Below are 20,215 nucleotides of genomic sequence, written 5' to 3'. Positions count from 1 at the left end.
AGTTATTGCACAAAATGCTGAATTCTGTGCTCATCATGCAGAATATCCTCACTTAGATAGTGCCATGTGAACACGTCGCTCTCTTTCCTACGCGCTTTCTCGTTCTCTTCAGCTCCTACTCTCACTCGTTTCTCCTTTCGACGCACGTCTCTCGGCTCTCGGAGCGCCTCTCTCGCCGCCTCCCCTCTTCGTTCCTACTTTTCCTCCTCGCAGCCCGTACCGGTAGATTCGGCGTCCATGGGTAACTGCTTCTCCGGCGACGGCCAGGGCGGGCGCCCGGTCGGTGGCGCCGCCGCCGCCGCCGCCGTAGCCGGTGGCCCTGGGTTGAAGAGCGGCGCCGACGGTGCCTGCGACCTCTTCCTCAAATCTCGCTGCCTACGTAGCCCCTATACCCAGATCGAGGTCGGCATCTCCATCCGGATCCCTCATCGTAAAACCCTAGATAGTCTCAGCTCCGTTGTTCCTTTCGTTCTTGTTTCGGAACTGCGCGACTTAGGTCGCTGTGGATTTCATTGGGTGGTAGTGGAAATGCTTGAGATCAGTGGTTTAAGGTTGCTTAATTTTCATGTGTGTGTCGAGATGATGCCTTCGGGTGGTTAATTTTTTTGAGACATTCCGACACTCTTTCATAAATTCTATTTTGATGAGCTTTAGAATGCTCGCTTTTCTTGATGTATGACATGCTACATGAATAAAATGGCAAAACATTATTTTTTGATCTCACAAATATGCTAATTGAGGTAGATTTCACAGTTGAAATTCGTCAATCAATGTTTGATGATATAAATACAACAATTACTGATTACATCCCGTCGCTAGTTAAAGAGTAAAAGAGTATGCATATTAATTCCAGCTATATCTTCAGTTGCCCTCTTGCCTGCAATAGTGTGTTTCGAGTGGAAGTTTAATGCTATATAGGTCACTGATATCCTGAGGTTTGGCATTCAGTCGTTTGCTGGTGAGGAAAAAATATGATACTTTAAGAAAGGTTTTGTCCTGAAGAATAATGTATCATTTTCTTATGGGCGTTTTGATTACCTGAGATTTAATATTATGTTGGTTTACTTGCTTGTGACATGCTTCAGCAATTGTTATGTCTCTGTGACTATCTTTTTGTACTTAACTAATTTCTTTTTATGGCATTGTTGACAGCTATCCTTGTCTGCTACAGACTTGTGTGATCAGGATGTGCTTTCAAAGGTACACTTTCTTTCAGATAAAGAGATTATATAATTTATTCATTTCTGCAAGTTAACTTGCATTTTCTTGTTGGCTGGAAATATTCAAATACATTTATTCAGTCAGCATTGTGTTCCAGTTTGACATTTTGTGCTTGAGACTTAAGAGTTTGGGTTCTTTGAGTTTTCATGCCTTCCTATTGACTCATTCTCCATTTTATATAACCTAGAAATTTTGTGCCTTCAGGAGAAATTTATTTTCTTTCTTGCCTTGCATCACAAAAGGTGGATTGTTTCAGATTGATGTTTTTTTTATCTCTGCTGGAGTTGTTAGTCTCACTGTACCATCTAATTAGATTTTGGTATTTTATTTATTCTATCCCTCCTCTCTCTTATGTGTATGGACTTGTTCAAAATAAGGTAATTTCTTTTCTTTTTTAACCATCTAGTTAGATTGTGATATATTATTTCTCCTGTCTCTGCGCTCTCTTATGTTTAAGGGCTTGTTCAAAGTCAGGTAATTTCTTTTCTTATCTAACGACACATTGGTTTGATCATAATTGTATATTGAGGTCTGAAATCAGATAATCTTATTGCTTTGTTCTTTGAAAAATGAGAATGCTGCTGACTTTTGTCATATCCCCTTTTTTCTGTTGTGTAAATTAGATCTTGAGGATCTATGTGCCTTCCAGCAATTGTATATCTTGTTTTTACTTCCTGGTATCATGCATCATCCTTCATTAACCCTTTGGCTTGTGCTAACACATGACGGTAGTTTTGTAGTTGTTTAAAGGATGAATTTTTGGGTCCTGGTAAATCTAATATCTTTTGTAGAGTGATTCTTTGGCTATTGTTTATGCCAAACAAAGAGATGGAAAACTTGAAGAGCTTGGTCGCACTGAAGTGATACTAAGTTCAGCAAATCCAGTGTGGACACAAAAGATTATCATCAATTACCAATTTGAGGTTCTGCAACATCTGGTGTAAGCTTTAAAAGTTATCAGTCTAATTTCAGCAAACTTTAATCTATATCAATTGATTCTTTTGCCCCACTTATGAAGAACATTTGTTCTCTTTTTTCCCTTAATTCTTAGTGATTGTATTGGTTCATGTTGTCTGTTCACAGGTTCCAGGTGTATGATGTTGAGTCAGTCTTCCACAATGTACCTGCAAAGGTAATGATCTTTTTGTTGCTGTCACACAAAATTCAAAATAATCTTTTGCAATTAGTCACTTGGATATGAATCTTATAGTGAATGCATGAAAATTTATGATAAATCTATTTTGTGCTGTATTTCCAAGATCTGCCTTGATTCTCATTAAGTGCATATTTATCTCATGGCCGTAAAATATCTATTCTCGTCTAGTTATCCAGGCGAATCTAGTATGTTTGAGAGATCACCTTGAGTGCCTATTATTAAAAATGCACCATGAAAAAAGATAATTTTTTCTTGTCATTTTATCTGCCAGATCTGTTATGATACACTGCAATGTTCTAGTGAACCTTAGCATATTTCAAATTCATGTATACAGGGGCCAACAGATTTCATGGGGCATTATTCAAAGTTTCAAACATAGATGGTCCCATATTATGAGATAAATCTTTTATTCAATTCCTTTGCTATTTCCAATTAGTGCCTTGGTAACATTGTAATATGTGTCTATCTAAAGACTACTTCTAATGCCTATTAACAATGTATCTTTAGAATTGTTGACTTTCTGAATAAGTACACAGTGAAGTATGTCCCGGGCTTGTTACTATCCGGCAGCTGTTATACAACACCAAAGTGGCCTTTGGAAGTTTTTGCAATGCCCTTATTGATCATCTGATAATCATTGAACTATTATCTTAATTCCATTGTTTGTGTACCCACCAACAAATGTCTTTTTCTGGTTGCATTTTACTACAAAAATATTTAAACAAATGTTAATTTTGTATTTACATGGATAAAGTTCAATTTTGTTCACAATTATCACAGATGTATTTTAGTTATCATTACTGCCCATGCACTATTTCTATTCCTGTAGTTGTGGCTGCTTGTTCTTACAATATCTTTTCTATGCTTCTGTATGTTACTTTTGTTTGAGGGCATTTATACATTTGCAGTTATTTGCAAAGTAGCTATGTGATAGTATGTTCAGAAGGATTTGCATCCATGCAGATGCTTAAGTTGGAGGAGCAACAACTGCTTGGTGAAGCAAGCAGTCTTCTGTCTGAGGTATGGCACTTGATTACTTCAGAATGGTCTAGAGGACTTAGTATGGTTTACATCAGATATAGTTTGGAAACTTTTCTTTCTCACCATTGTTTTTGTTTAAGGAAATAAAAATAAATTTATTGTATCACGGAGTATTTGCCTCCTGTATAGGTTACCTTAGTTGGCTCATGATGATTTTGATAGTCATGTTTTTACAAATATTTTCAACAATTGACATATTGGCAATTTGATTGTTTCTGACCAACCCAACCATTATCTCAAGGGTCCTGTTGATAGCTAATTTCGAAAAGGAATTTGGTGGCCACTTTTGAGATATGAGTCATGCTTGGTCCAATTAAGATGTTGCGCAAAAAATGGATAGGGAGAGGTGTGTGCTACTCACACTGATTAGAAACAGAACCAAGAGATGGCTTCCAAATAACAAAAATAGCCTCATGTTTAAGCAGTGCTTTAACTCACAGCTTTTACTGTGAAGTTATGGAGAAATCCACTATGTGAACTGAATATTCAAATCCATGTGCAAGTATATATCAAGAAAATCCAAATAAGCTCATGACAGCTTCATACCTTTCCTGGTATAACTTACACATAAAGATGAGTCAACAACTGCACTCAAAATGTGACATTTTACATCAAAGGTAAAGCTTAAGTGACAATTATAAAAATCAGCGTTCAGGCTACTCTGACTTCTGTTCAAATGAATATAGGAATCAATAGAAATCAAAGCTCATACATCATGCTATAAGAAGAATGGATGTTTGTCATTGGAAAAAAATTAGGGTCAAAGTTTGAATATATCATGATTATAGAGTATATATTGGTTGGCTTTACCAACACAAACTAAATTGATTCATCTGAATATGTACAATGGTTAGTAGCATCATCTTACTTGCCTTTTTCCTAGATGATGTGGATGAGCTTGTTCAAAATACATGGATATAATCTAGAAAAAAGTTCTAGAGGTATTCTAGAAATAGATAGGTAACAAATTCTGCATGTGGGCATTGACACAAGGCATCAGGGTCAATTTTGTGAGATTTAATTGAAAATATCAACTCAGTGAGTAAATAAATAGAAAAGAAAATTAAGTTTTAAAATTTCTGTATGGTTATTTGCAAAAATTACAATTTTGGTTAGTACCAGTGTGTCGAGCCTTTCTCAGTACGGTAAATACCAAGGTGTACCAATGGTACACCGGGGCATATCGACGGTATGCCCAAAATCATAAAAAAAATCCTCTAAAAATACTTGAAAAATAGAAAAAGGTTAGATTAGGGTTTTTAAGTTAGAAATAAATATAAATTTAGTATAATTTAAAAAAAAATAATATAAATCAACCCAATATCGATTAAATTTTGATTAAATCATTATTAAAACTATGAATCATAGTATTAAAAAACTTAATTTAAACTTACTTAAGCCTATTATACTATCACAAACATATGATCCAATCCTTAATATGCATAAAATGTAAAGATTTGACATATTAAGTGTTTAATTTCGAAAAAAAATCAATATTAAACACACTAATCACAACATTAAAGACCTTGATTGCTCCCTTAAAATTATTCTTCCATAAAAAACATATCAAATAACATATTAGACATTAAGTCATACACCATATAGAATAGGCTTAATCATCTCATAAATTAACAAAAATTTTGAAAGAGAATACATACCTCTTGATCAGAGTGTTCGTCCTCTTAATCCTTCCAAATTGGTCTCCTAAATTTGATCTAATTCACAAATCATAGCTTTGTTGAGTTTAGGAGAGTGAAAATGTAAGAATAAGAGAGAGATGTAAGTAAAAAAGAGTCTGAGAGTTTAAAAGATTGAACGTTTGAAATAGGGCATTCTCAGCCCTTGATTAGTAATGGTTGAAATCGGACTGTTATCGATTGTTACAAGTCAATAATGGTCGGATTTTGATTGTAACCACCCGATACAGATCCCGTATCACTCGATACGAAGTCAAGTGATCGGTATCGCTCGATAGAGGGTGGTTCGTATATCTGTATGTACTGCACATACCGGGTGGTATACATCGGTACAACAAACCCTACTTATTTGTTTTGTAACTCTTTACAGCTCGAAGCCTAAGATGAGATTTCTGTCCACATTGTAGCTCTTCGTGGTTGTTTCTTTTCATTCCTTTTTCCTCTTTTGTCCTTGCTCTTCTTTGAGCTGCACCTTTTCATATCTCACATTTAATTTGACCTTGTATTAGTGTTTGTCTTTGCCTTTCTTTTGATGGGGGCCTTGCCCTTTTTAGCTTTTTGTTTTCTTTTTTTTTTTGGTGCAAAAAGGCAAGAATAGTATTGATATAAAGAAAAAGGATATACTACACTGTAGCATGGACTCGTTCCTCTACGACAGAGCATAGGGACAAAAAGAGAGACTAAAGCCAATGAAACAAAGGCTGCATACAAAGTAATATAAAGCAAGGCCCTATCAACAATTAAAATCAAAATAAAAATCATATAGAATGTCTCCCACTCTGTACTCTGCTTATCTGTTAGAGGCATGTTACTTTTCCACACTGAGTTGAAGGTTGGCAAATGTAGAATTTCCATCTTCTTCCACCTCAGAGTCATCAACCACATAAGTACTCGTGAGGGCGTCATATCTGTTAGAGGTTGTCATAGTGTTAGAACCCTAGCAGATTCTAAGCTTAAGGTTGATCTCTTTAGGGGATCGGCCTCTTTGGAACTCTATAGGGGTTCCTTCCTCCAAGTTGCTGCTCAAAGGTTGTTAAGAAGATTCATCTATTGCTTGTCAAAAGAGGATGAATACATGATTATTTATAGGGCTTCTAAACCCTAACTCATAATAGGACTCCTACTCAAGACTTCTACTTTTAACCAACTCCTAATAAGACGCATACTCTAAGAAGCAACCTCCCAACTAACCCTAACCCTAGTCGGCCTCTTCACCTTTTTAATAGGGGTCGACTTGGTAGGTTTTACATAAATTTTTCTTTTAATAATATTTAATTAGAACTCTTCTAGCTAGAGTCCTAACAAACCCGCCCTCTTCAAATTAGCCTTGTCCTCGAGGCTGACGATTCATGAATTTTGGGAATTTGATTTTCAAGTCATCATAGTTCTCCCAAGTGGCATCTTTTGCTGGTAGGTTCGCCCACTGTATTAGCACTTCAGTAGTGGGTTGTCGTCGTCGGATTACCATTCATCTATTAATAATGGCACTTGGTTGGGTCTGGAGTTCTCCTTGGGTAGTCATATTTAGTAGATGGCTTTGGGCTGTCTCGTTTTGTCCCATCTTGAGCTTTAAACACGACACATGGAAGACTGGATGGATTCGAGAGCTAGCGGGTAAGTCCAATCTGTATGCTATCGCTCCGATGCGCTCCAAAATTTGGTAGGGTCCATAGAACCGAGGTGAAAGCTTCATAGATGCTTTGGTTTAGATTGATGTTTGCTTGTATGGCTGGAGCCGTAGGAAGACTGAATCTCCTACTGAAAATTCTGTTTCGCCTTTGTGTTGATTATATTACTGTTTCATACTTGCTTGGGCTACATTGAGATTATCTTTTAGTAACTTCAGCATTTTGTCTCTGTCCTATAGTTCCCTGTCTACTTGTTCTACTTTAGAGGTGTCCAACACATATTTTGGAATCACAGTGGGAGGTTGGCCATACATAGCCTCATAGGGAGTACATTTTGTGGATGAATGATAAGTTGTATTATACCACCACTCGGCTCAAGGAAGCCACTTTGTCCACTCTTTTGGCCGGTCACTAGTAAAGAATTTGAGGTATGTTTCCAAGCACCTGTTCACCACTTCAGTCTGGCCGTTGATTTGTGGTTGATATGCCGTACTCATTTTTAATTTAGTGCCTTGTATCTGCAATAACTCTATCTAAAATCTGCTTGTGAAGATCCTATCACGATCACTTACAATAGATCTCGACATCCCATGCAATGTTATAATATTCTCCATAAAGATTCGAACAATACTAGAAGCAGTGTAGGGATTACGAAATGCGTAAAAGTGAGCATACTTTGTAAGGCGATAAACCACAACAAGAATTGTACTTTTTCATTGTGATGAGGGAAGTCCTTCGATGAAGTCCATTGATATATCCGTTCATATTGAGTCCGAGACGGGTAGAGGTTGCAGCTTTCTGGGGCTTGCCACTGTCTCGCCTTTATGTCGTTGACATACATCACATTATGCCACAAATTTAGCAATAATATTTTTCATCCCTACCCAATAAAAATTTTGTTTAATTCTTTTATAGGTTCTAAGGAACCTGGAGTGCCTGGCCGCAGGTGTGGAATGCATCTCTTGAAGGATGGTCTTTATGCAAGTAGAATTTGGCACAAGTACAATACGTCCCTTAGAGCGCAATTCTTTGGAGTCCCAACTGTAATGAGCCACGGAGCTTGGTGCTTCCTCCAATTTTTTTATGATCTTACTGGTCTCCAGATCTTCTTACCATTCTCTCTTAATAGCCTCAAGGAAGTTGTTGGTCGGAAGTGAAACGACAAAAAATTTAGCTTTCTCGAGTAGCCACGAAAGCACATCTATAACAACATTCTCTTTCCCCTTTTTGTAAGTTATTTCATAATCATATCCAAGAAGCTTTGTTACCCATTTTTGCTGCTCGGGGGAAGATATCTTTTGGTCCAAGAAATATTTTAGACTTTTATGGTCGGTCTTGATTTGAAAGCATCGCTCGATCAAGTACAATCTCCATTTGGTCACCACACACACAATCACGAGCATCTCCTTGTCGTAAATAGTCATCTTGATATGGGAAGGAGATAATGCCTTACTGGTATTAGGCTATTAGCGAGGAGGCGACCATCTTGTATTAGTACAACATCAATTCCGACTCCGAAGGCATCGACTTCAATAACAAAAGTCTTGCCGAAGTCGAGTAGCGCTAGTACGGGCGTTGTCGTCATTGCGGCTTTAAGTTCGTCGAAGGCGGTGGTGGCTTTGTCTGACCATTGGAAAGCATCTTTTTTCAGCAAGGAAGTAAGGAGTGCACTGATCTTTGTATAGTTTTTCACGAACTTGTGGTAGTAGCCTGTTAAACCAAGAAAGCCGCGTAGCGATTTTATGTTCTTCGGGGTCGGCCAGTTCTGCATTTCTTCAATTTTGGAGGGGTCCACCGCCATACCTTCCTTTGATATGATATGCCCAAGATATTCCACCTTTTGTTGAAGAAAGTTACACTTCGATTTTTTGAAAAAAAGAACATGTTCTCGCAAAATCGTCAAAACAAGTTGTAAGTGCTGAAATGACTTTCAAGAGAAGGGTTGTAAATAAGGATATTGTCGAAGAAAACCAGCACAAACTTACGAAGATAATTTTGAAAAATATCATTCATAAGGCTCTGGAAGGTGGAGGGAGCATTGGTGAGACCAAAGGGCATTACCAAAAATTCGTAGTGGTCGTTGTGTGTTCGAAAGGCGGTTTTCGGTATGTCTTCTTCGCACACTCATATTTGATAATACCCAGATCGAAGGTCCAGCTTTGTGAAGACTTATGCTCCCTTTAATTTATCAAGCAATTCATCTACTACTGGAATAGGGTATTTGTCCTTGACGATTATGTCGTTGAGAGCTCGGTAATCAACGCACATTCGCTATGTTCCGTCCTTTCGTACGAGGAGCACTAGTGAAGACTAGGGGCTACAACTTGGCCGCATAACTCCTGCTTCGAGCATCTCTTTTACAATCCTTTCTATTTCATTCTTCTTGAGATATGGATACCGATATGGCCGAGTATTTGCTGGAGGTTTGCTCGGAAGAATCGATATACAATGATCATGCCGACGGGTAGGAGGTAGATTGTATGGTTCGTCAAATATATATGAAAATTCAGCAAGCAAAGGAAGTAGGTTTGGATCTTCAAATTCTGTTGGCTTTCCTTTAGTTTGCTGCTCAAGTTGTACTAAAAGCCACTGTATGCTTTGTGCAAAACCTTATCCATTCGTTGTGTGCAAATCGTCGTTATGTCGCCCCCACGTTTCCCGTACAGTATCATCTGTTTCCCCTTACTGTAAAATTTCATAATTAGTTTTACAAAATTCCAGGAGATATCACCTAATGTCGTCAGTCATTCGATGCCGAGCATGACCTCATAATTATCAAGAGGGAGGAGGAAGAAATATGCAATTATCTCTTGATCCTGCAGCAACAGTTTCACCTGCGGGCACCTATGATCACATTTCAAAATTCATCCGTCGGCAACCTTAACGTCAAACCTGCTGCAGTTCTTGATAGGTAAGGCCATCCGGACAGCAACCTTGTTGTTCATAAAATTATTAATGCTTCCGGTGTCAATAAGAACGGTGATAGGTTGTTGCTTTAAAAGTCCTCCTACTTTCATCGTTTGCGGGTTCGCATAACCGACAAGGGCATGCATCATAATATTGACCGGCGGCTGATCTTCATCCGCGACCTCTTCCTCATGCTCTTGGACCTCCTCCTCCATGTCTTCAAGAGGTTTAATCAGTAGGAGGCGACCCCTTTTGTAGCGATGATCGCGGTTCCACGGCTCGTCGCAATGCCAACAAAGACCCTTTGCTGATCGGTCATGTAGTTCTTCTCTTGTCAATTTTTTTGGCAGCGAAGGATGGCTGGGAGCAAAAGGAGGTTTATATGCCGTGGGCCTAGGAGAGGTTCTCATCCTCCGAGCATCTTGGTTGAGCCGTTCTTCTTGTATTCGGGCGAAAGAAATCGTAGCTGTCACGGTACGGGGCTGCCGTGCCTTAACCTCCCCTTTTATCTATGGCTTGAGTCATTCGATGAATGTTCCTAACAATTAACGGTCAGTCCAATCACGAGCAAGGTAGAATAGCTTCTCAAACCTGATTTGGTACTCTTGAATCATAGAGGATTGTCAAATCTTTGCGAGTTGGTCATCAATATTTTTATATTCCCTAGGTCCGAAACAATTCAGCAGTGCGTTCTTAAATTGATTCCACATCGGAGCCCCATGATTGTATTCCAGCCAATTGTACCATTGAATAGCATCTCCTTCAAGGTGGATGATAGCAATTTCCACCATAGCATCATCCGACGTTCGGTAGTAGCGAAAGTAACGTTCGGCGCGCGAAATCCACCCTGCAGGGTCTCCGATGGGAAGTCCACCCTCATGCGTGGCTGAAGCATGTTTGAGGGCTGTCCCTCCTTCTCTGGAGGCCTCTTTGAACTCTCTCCTTGCTAAAATTTGGTTGGACTCGGCGGTTGTTCAATTATGAATTCTGCAAACAAAGCGCGTAATTTGTCCTTTAAGCGCGATTCAAGTCGCGATTCAATCCGAGATTCCCATGCTTCAAATTTGGCATCAAATGGATCTTGAGAAGCCATAGCATTTGCCTGTAGATTAGAGATGTTCCTGTCTTTTTTCTATTGACGGGTTAATGGTATGGGGTTGTGGAAGTTTTGAAAAAATTGAGGATCACGGAAAGGTACTGTAGCAGATTTTTACGTCTAAAGTGTAGCAGTTTGAACGTGAAAGGTCAGTGGTTTATATTGAGAATTTTTTGACGAAACCAAAGGGAAATATGCTACTAGGAAGTGTCAAAGCTGTCGTAAAAATTTTGTATTGATTTGGACAAAAAACGCAGTAGCAAGATTAAACAAACTGTGCTATGCGGTTGGAATTCTGTAGTGCATCTAGCAGTTTGGAGGTAAAAGATCAGTGGTTTATATTGATAATTTTTGACGAAACCAAAGGGAAATCCGCTGTTAGGAAGTGTCAAAGTTGTCATAAAAATTTCATAGAGATTTGGACAGAAAAAATGCAATAGCAAGATCAAACAAACTATGCTATGCGGTTGGAATTCTGCAGTGCATCTTTCGTCGTAGAGAAAAACTTTGCGACGAAAAGTTTATGCAGCAATATAGGAACGCTTTTTTTGGATTTTTGAATAAGGATAACTAAATTGCAGCAGTAGTAAGGTAGGAAACCAGAACCTGTTGCAATTCACGGGGAGATCAAATGATGATCCGCGGTGGTGGAGATGACGGTGGAATTCGGCGACGATGTTTTAAGCAATTGTGGGAATTGCTTTGGACGGCTGTGGAGGGCTGATGGATGGCTGTGGAAGGGCAGCGAGACGCCAAGAACGCTGCTCCGATACCAAGTGTTAGAACCCTAGCGGATTCTAAGCTTGGGGTCGATCTCTTTAGGGGATCGGCCTCCTTGTAACTCTATAGGGGTTCCTTCCTCCAAGTTGCTGCTTAAAGGCTGCTAAGAAGATTCATCCATTGTTTGTCAAAAGAGGATGAATACATGACTATTTATAGGGCTTCTAAACCCTAACTCCTAATAGGATTCCTACTCAAGACTCCTACTTCTAACCAACTCCTACTCTCAGAAACAACCTCCAAACTAACCCTAACCCTAGCCGGCCTCTTCACCTCTTTAATAGAGGTCGGCTAGGTAGGTTTTACGAATGCCCCTTTCAATAAAATTCAATTAGGACTCTCCTAGCTAGAGTCCTAACACATGGCTATGAGACTGTCAGTCATGATAGGTGTCTACCTAGGCAGACCATAAGAAGAAGTCACGTTTCTTGTGGGAGGCCCGTGATCACATACAACTAATGCAAAGATAGTCGAGACAATTTGCTTAAACTTAACCTTTGACACAATTTGCATTGAAATCACTGGCATGAAAAGGCCGATGTCACGTGCAGTTGGCACAATAGTCGAGGGGATCTCCATTGACATAGGTGAGACAGGAGCCATTGGCTGCTTTGAGACCCATTTAGTTGTGTTTATAGCAGTTCTTGATAGCATGTCCAAAGATATTAAAAAGTGACCATCTCACCAGTTTTCAATCATACACCAGTCTAACAATATAATCTTTGGCATCGTTAAGGGAAAAGCACAGAATATCAGGGAGATCTGAAGTAGTGAAACCTTTATACACACTTGTGCAAATCCAATGCGTTCCTTAGTACTAGTGAGCCGATCCATAAATAAAAGCTTCCCAATGCCGCTAGTAATAGTTCTGAGAAATTTGGGAGTCCACATAGAAAAAGGAAGGTTGAATATTTTTACCCAGATTGGAATAGTAGAAAAGTCTATCTTCTCGAGCTGAAAATCATGTTCCCAAGGTTAGAGAATGAGGAGTTTGTTATGAATTTACTAGGGGCTAGATTCAAGCACTCTAGTAAGATTATCTTGGTCTCCAAAGTGGAAAATAAGAAAACCAGCGTCCATAGAGAGAAGAACATCCAAGGAATCATATGACTTAATGCATGTACCCGATTCTTAACTATAAGGAAGGGTGGACGAGAGCCGATAAAATAACCAATTAGAGAATTCTTCCTGTACTCTTACCCCTCAAGGATTACTTCCTCAGAAGGTTGAACTTTGAGAACTACATCATGAGTGAATGAGGGAGGTGCATGAAATAAAGAAAACCCCTGTGGCATGGAACTTGGAGTGAACATGGAGCTCCATGCTCTTTGTGCCAAGCCCTTGCATTTGCTCGATGGACAAGGGGAGCAAGGTATAGAAGCTGACACTGCAGCAGCAATAGAGGTGGGCGTACACAAGGATGATGGAGCCGGGACCCACTTGGAGGAGGCCACTAGCGGGAAGGAAACAATCTGCGAAAGCTGTGATTCCATGCCAAGAACATGATTTGCCGACGGAGGACCCCCAATGGCTAGAGACATTGTTAGATCAAGAGCGACTACGGGCAATAGAGAAGAATTTAAAGTCGATGTCCCTTCACCGACCTTAATCATCGAAGAATCGGTCTGCAAACTAGGCAAATCTGGCATGGGATGCGAAATAGGGGTCTGCGATTCCATGCCAACTGCAAGAATCGCTAGTGGTGGACCCCTAATAGTCAGAACCGTCGACAAATCAAGATTGATTCTGATCGACAAAGAAGAAGGATCGACCATCAGCGAAGAAATACTAGGTAGGGCAATTGCAGGGGACGATGTGGATGTGAGCGGTTGTCTGCTGGTCCTATATGCCTCGGTAGCAATGGGGATGCACACAACCATGCGGCGATTGCGACGCACCCCAACACCAACGATAGGCCTAGCGGTTCATCGGATGATGGATGCCGCCATCAATTACGTCGCGGCGAGGGAAGTGGTGAGAAGAGAATTGCGACTCAGGGTTTGTGGGGCCCACGAGGCGGGGGAAACTGTGACACTGCATCAACAGTATCCTATGAGGGGGGGCATTGTGGTCCACGAGGAATCACCTGCAGCCATGAGAATTCACGCCTCCCAAACCCTACCAAAGTCTCTCGTCGTGCTGCTGTCATTCTGCAGGAAGAGTTCAACAATTGCGATGAACGTGGATCCGTTTGCTTCTTGATTTGTGTGTGTCATCCTTGCGTAAGGACCATGCTAATCTTCTCTGTATCCTTCTGCTGTCTTTTTGTTTGTAGAAGAGGGGATGACTATGTATTAGTGATGACACATCACCTAATAACATAGGGCTGATAGGTAAGATTAAGTTATTGACGTGACAAGATAAAGTGTGAGATTAGTAGACGAGACTATGGTTGATCAATTGAACTGTACAGGTTGAACTCTAAAATATGTGAAGGTGAATAAAATGCTTTGACCACGTTGAAGGCTGAAAAAAGACAATTCTGAAAGTTGATGTAAAATTAATCAACATAGGAAATCAACAATCTGACTTAATGAACCTATAAGTGAATCTGGATTGAATCAATGCTAGTCTTTTTTTTCTCTCTTCGTTGTCTTGAGGAACTTTTAGAAACAGGAATTTTACTTGGAATGCAATTGTCATTTTGTTAGGCAAGATATGAATTTAATGGTAATTGCTATCTTACTATAATATATCATTTCCCAAGTTCACTGTTGATCGACCCAATAACTTGTGATGAACCCTTTTAACATGGCTTACAATGTGTAATTTTGCTAATGTCTGTACATACTATTCTGGGCATCCACAACATAAGATAATATTAATGCCACTGAAGCCTTTCGCGGTATGCTTACAAGTGCTAAATGATGTATAAACTGAGATGGTACCTTGGAGATTATGGCGCTCCAATAGTCCTACTGTTGAAGATAATTCAACGGTGGGCTTGTATATAAAGACTTAATGGTGCTTACTATTGATAATGAAAACTTTGGAAGTCTTACATTTGCCAAAGTTTGGTCTATATTAATGGGCCAACTGATCACATGCCAATTTGCACTAGCACGAAGCCAGAATTTATGAGGAACCCATGTTTCTGGTCCATGTGACAGTCATATTGTTTAGTATTATACTGATTTATACTGGCAGTGGCAGATGATGCAGCATATGATGCTATCATGATCATCCTTATTTAGTATAACGAAGGTTAGTTGGTCTCCTTTGTTCTCTTTCGTTGTCAAATGGAAGATGAACTCATGTTGTGTAAAGCGATAATGTCTAACAAAAGATGGCTAACTTATAGCTAATGCATAATGAAGAGTTTTTGCCATTTTTGTTTCTTACAGGTGGTCACTACACCTGCCAGATCATTAACACTAAATCTTGACTGGAAAGAAAACAATGAAACTCATCTGAGAAAGTTAGGCAAGCTCAATGTTTGTGTCAACGAGAGTCTTGGTTCAAAAACTATCATGGAGATAGTGTTCCGTTGTTCGGAGTTGGAAAACAAGGACCTTTTCTCAAAAAGTGTAAGCATTTGCTTGTTTATGAAAAATTCTCGACGGAATCTGTATGAAATTTACTGATTATTCTTTTATTGATTGTCAAAGGACCCTTTCTTATTGATGTCTAGAAAAGAGGAGAGTGGAGTACTTGTTCCAATCTCCAAGACTGAAGTGAAAAAGAATGACCGCAATCCTATTTGGAGACCAGTGATTGTAAATCTTCAACAGATTGTGAGCAAAGTATGTGTACCTTCATCCTCTTCTAGTTATCATGTTACTTTATGCAGTCTCATTTGGTTAAGGCTTTTGCAGGAAAATCCTCTTGCCATAGAGTGTTTCAACTTCAATAGCAATGGCAAACATGAATTGATTGGGTAATGATTTTTCACCTCTCCTTATATAATGTTTAGCCTGTCTCTCTCTCTCCTTCTCACACAATTTAAAAATAATGATTGTACATTGGTATGCACAAGAGTTGTGTGAATCTCTTTATGTATATGATGTTGCAGAAGCAGTTGTACTGTGTATATGCTGTTTGATGTTACATGTGATTATGGTTACATGATACAGTAGCACTAAGTAGGGCTTTACAACAATAGTATTGCCATGTTGATTTTTCATTTTACTGACAGCAAAGTCATAAAATCGTTGGCTGAATTGGAAAAGCTTCATCATAGTCAGCATGGTGAAGATCTATTTTTACCTACTCTTGTTGGTAACGATTATGAGGATAAGGTGAGGATGGCTTTTACTGATATTCTAAAGTTTTTACATTCTGGGTACTAGTTGAATTATACTTTTTTTCCTCTCTGAAATTGCTGAACCTATGTAGGTATTGAAAAGTCAGATTTTTGTGGAACGATTTTCTCAAAGCAAAAGTAAGACTTTCTTGGATTATATCTCAGATGGCTGCGAAATGAACTTCATGGTTGCTATTGATTTTACAGGTATGGATGAATTAGTGGTTTGACCTGGTTGGAGCTATCTTAGACTATTTATTTGCTCTCTTTGCACATCATCACTTTGAAATTTGCATAAATCTTATGACTTCTTTTCTGTCAGCATCAAATGGAAATCCTCGCCTACCCGATTCCTTGCACTACATTGACCCCTCAGGTCGGCCAAATGCATATCAGAGAGTGAGCAACTATTTATGAATATTAGTGATGATTTTAGTTTCTTTGTTGACCTCTATTGCCTTCTTAAGGCATGCACTATTTTTTGCATTTTGTTATTTGGGTATCTACAGGCAATTCTAGAAGTTGGGGAGGTCCTGCAGTTTTATGTTGCACATAGGCGCTTTCCTGCCTGGGGTTTTGGTGCAAGGCCGATAGATGGTCCTGTTTCTCATTGTTTTAACCTTAATGGAAGCACTTATCAGCCTGAGGTGCTCCAACAACCTGAACTGTAAAGAAAAATGAATTAAATGGTTTTTACTCATCCTTTTGCCAGGTGGCTTTACTTTTTATCACTTTGTCTGGTCATGCTCTGTGGATAATAGTTTTCCTTGTTGTCTGGAACCAGTAAAGTTAAGACATCCAGCTATCACCTTGGAAAGTTGATGTTTAACTTGACCATGTCTAATTGTTCTCAGGTAGAAGGTATCCAAGGTATAATGTCAGCTTATATAAGTGCTCTTCACAATGTATCACTGGCAGGCCCTACGCTCTTTGGGCATGTAATCAGTGCTGCTGCACTAATAGCTGGCCAGTCACTGAGTAACAGTAGACAGAAGTACTTCATTTTGCTGATAGTCACGGTATGCTACATCAAAATTTTTTACTTGTATATTTTAGTCCTTTTATTTTAATCCTGCAAAAACTTTGTCCAGGATGGGGTGATTACTGATTTGCAGGAAACAAAAGATGCTCTGGTGAAGGCATCTGATCTACCTTTGTCAATTCTCATTGTTGGAGTTGGTGGGGCTGACTTCAAGGAAATGGAGGTGAATTTATCGTCAGATCATTGTAACCTTCTTTTATCTGTTGATCTTGAAGAATATTCTTTTATTGAAACCCCACACTACCCTTTTTCCTCCCCCATTCTTTTGGCTTGCAAAGGTCACACTGTTAACAGATTATAACACCTTGGGTTCTTTGTTTTCTCTGTAAACATCACAGGTTACTATAGGCTTTTAATTCCCCAACATAGTTCTTGAGTTTGCAGGTTTCATTCTTGCAGATCTTAGATGCAGAGAAAGGGGAGCGAATAGAGAGCCCAACTGGACGAGTTGCATCACGAGATATAGTGCAATTTGTTGCTATGCGGGATGCACAAAGTATGTACTCTTCATCTATCCTCTATTCACGTGGATCTTCCATTCCCCCTTTTTACTACTGCCCTATACAGTGACATACTTTTATGGCATATAAAAGAATCATAGAAGTGATACACTGATCTGTTATTTGTATTTGTTTTCTTTAGTTAAAATGAATACATGGAACACCTAGGAATAGGGCTATATTTTTTATAGTCATCAACTATACAAGAAAGTCATGTCTTGTTTACAGATCAGAAGTTATGCAGTTGACATGCCAATTCCATACCATAACAACTAATTTGTTCTCCAAGTGGTCTATGAAGGTCACAGTAATCTTTTGGATGCACAAACGGGCTTTCATGGAAGCGTCTTGAACTTTCCTCTCTGTACCTTATTGTAAAAGCTCTGAATCTGAGAGAAATTATAGTTGATTAGACAAGCTTTCATAAAAGGAACTATCAGATTTTTTTTCTGGGATGAGAATAAAAACATCTTTATAAATTAGAAACTTCCTTTTTCTTTTTCATGTAGAGTCCATGGAACATAATGATGAATAAGGATTCAACAATATGGGTTCTTTGAAAATGGTGTTGACTAAACAAGATAAACTTGATGGCTATGCCAGAAAATAATGAAACAACAATTATGTATATAACTTTCAAACAATCAATCAGATACAGTACTTAACCCTGTATTTGATGTACTTAACACTGGATATATGCATCCTGTACAATTCTTTTCTCAAGTAATGTAACAGTCTGAAGCCTGGATCAACAACAAAGTCGTAAATGTCCCTGACAAGCTTGGACGATAATGTTTTGTTAAATAATTTTCTTGTCCGGATCCTATGAATGAGATATATGGAAATGCTGAGTTTTGTTGTGCTTAACATGCAGGTGGTGAGGTATCAGTAATTCAGTCACTTCTTGCAGAGTTACCTAGACAGTTTATGAGTTACATGCAGTCTAGAGATGTTGACCAACTGAACTGATTCTTTTTCTTTTATGAATATATTCCTGTATTACGTTCTCTCATTATGTTTGTTTTCTCAGTTTCTGGATACATTCAGGATTTTTTGTTTATTCTTCCTCTCCTTCCCTTTACGAACAAAAATTATTTCGTCTCTAGAGCTGAAGGTTGCACAGAACAGATTCTGTTCCAATTGTATCATACTTTGATGAGTTGCGGTGAAATTGTGGTGTTCCTTGAAGTAACTCAAACTATTTGTGCTTGCGTTGTATTAATGCATTGAATCATTCTGTTGAATTTTCCTGCTGTCAAAGTTTCACCCAAGCCATTAATTTATAGTTCTATTCCATCCCTTCATCTCTGCCGTGTGAAATGTCTAAGAAAGAAAAGCCCCTCCTAAAGGAGTATAAAAGTAAAATTTCTCAAGGTACTCATGTTGGACTTCCAGGTTCATTCTGACACGTATCTTCCCAAATGCTAGGTGAAGCCCCTTCCCGAGAGAATTGTTAGGATTTTTTTTTTTATTTTTCAAGTTTTGTATCATGTTTTATTAAGTTTTTCTAGTCCTTGAGGTTTATATGAGATTTATTTATTTTATTAGGAGTCCAAATATGGATGTATTTATTTTTTTATCATCTATGAAATAGTATTCTAATCTTTGGTAAATCCTAGGAGGTCGATCCTCTCAAAGTGATCATCCTTTTTTTTTCCTCTTCTTCTATGATAAAATCTTAGGGATCTTATTATCTGGTATTAAAATCGTGATCCTTGACATTTATGTTGCAATTCTTCATCTCATCTTCTGCTGTGGTAGCCCAAGCCTCATCTCACATTCTATCGTAGTCACTTATGGCAATGTTGTTGCCTCCAGTTGCGCACGCAACGATTGCATGCATGCGATCGACATCTGTAATCCCTCCGTCGCCATCTCACAACCCTGTCGCTACAATCGTCTCTCTCCTTAGCCATTGTCGAGCGATTGGTGTAGCTTCCCAACACCGTCACATAGAGGGTTAGGGTTCTTGTAGGGACCCTCGATGCTCTTGCAACATTCTTCTTTCTCGTTAGCCTACGGACTACCAACTTTGGCATCCTAAGCGCAAAGAACCACAACCTGATCCTTGTATCAAGCGGGTATGACTCCACCAAGGAGTCTCGAAACCTCTCCTCCCCGACCTCCGTGACTTCACCTGTTCTATCATTGCAACCAAGACCAACGACCCAAAGGAGCAGTGACAAGGAGTCTCACTATTGCTATCGCTACTTCCCAGCCGTGCCGTTGTCGCTACCTCCCAACTGTTGAGAAAGGAAGAAGACAAAGAGGTTAGACAACCGCTACCTTGACACCGTTACTTGCTAGTCATTTCCCTTTGTCATCATCCTCTATTTCGATGTTTTCCTTCGAGACAATTTCGCAACGACACTCCACGCCTTCACCGTTGCCACGGGCCGACATCACTGATCTGAGATTGAGAATTACTACTAGTCATAGGTGCTCTGCAAGCCAATCACGTGAGTGATGACATGTGTGACATGATATGTATTCTTTTTTCATATTATGTTATTTGGTATTTTATCACATTATCTTACATGCTACATATATTGTGATGTCCATGGATTTGTGTAATGGGAACCGGATCGTGATGAGATCATGATAATGAGACCGATTCACCTTTAAACACATACCCTAAATAATCATAGTCATAGGTCACTCGAGAGGAACATCGAGATGACTAGATAGATTAGTGTGTTGTACACCCGTCCATATGATGGAGGTGACTAATCTCATAGCTGCTCATATGGGGGCACTAGGGATATAGTGCATGTGCTTATTGGAAAATGAGTTTATTGATTGATATGCTCACGGAATGTTGGATGGTTGATAATGCCTTATTGTCAAACAACGATTTCGTAGTCCTAATGGTATATTTGGTCCTTAGACTTGAGACATCAAGGA

General features: G+C 39.1%; 1 protein-coding gene and 1 non-coding gene across 3 annotated transcripts; one reads left to right on the top strand and one right to left on the bottom strand.

The window, feature by feature from the left end:
• The first annotated feature begins 91 nt into the window (after positions 1-91).
• Positions 92-18,509, top strand: LOC103974016 (protein BONZAI 1). 2 transcript variants are annotated; one of them, XM_009388735.3, is made up of 16 exons: positions 97-402; positions 1,153-1,200; positions 2,013-2,161; positions 2,305-2,353; positions 3,341-3,397; positions 14,871-15,053; positions 15,135-15,269; positions 15,342-15,403; positions 15,662-15,764; positions 15,862-15,976; positions 16,092-16,168; positions 16,279-16,416; positions 16,624-16,788; positions 16,861-16,974; positions 17,211-17,307; positions 18,186-18,509. In XM_009388735.3, exons 1-16 carry the CDS (start codon positions 238-240, stop codon positions 18,278-18,280), a joined length of 1,752 nt encoding a protein of 583 aa, XP_009387010.2. In that variant the 5' UTR covers positions 97-237; the 3' UTR covers positions 18,281-18,509. The 2 variants fall into 2 exon arrangements, with proteins under 2 accessions (XP_018677217.2, XP_009387010.2); XM_018821672.2 differs by lacking the exon at positions 16,279-16,416 and having other exon boundaries at positions 92-402.
• LOC135613281 (U6 spliceosomal RNA) lies at positions 13,702-13,806 on the bottom strand. Its single transcript, XR_010487264.1, has one exon. It is a non-coding gene; the product is annotated as a U6 spliceosomal RNA (small nuclear RNA).
• Positions 18,510-20,215: the final 1,706 nt, after the last annotated feature.

Source organism: Musa acuminata, chromosome BXJ2-5, assembly GCF_036884655.1.
Source record: "Musa acuminata AAA Group cultivar baxijiao chromosome BXJ2-5, Cavendish_Baxijiao_AAA, whole genome shotgun sequence".
Classification (NCBI taxonomy): domain Eukaryota; kingdom Viridiplantae; phylum Streptophyta; class Magnoliopsida; order Zingiberales; family Musaceae; genus Musa; species Musa acuminata.
The sequence above is the reverse complement of the archived record's forward strand: the minus strand, read 5'-3'. Positions and strand labels throughout refer to the sequence as shown.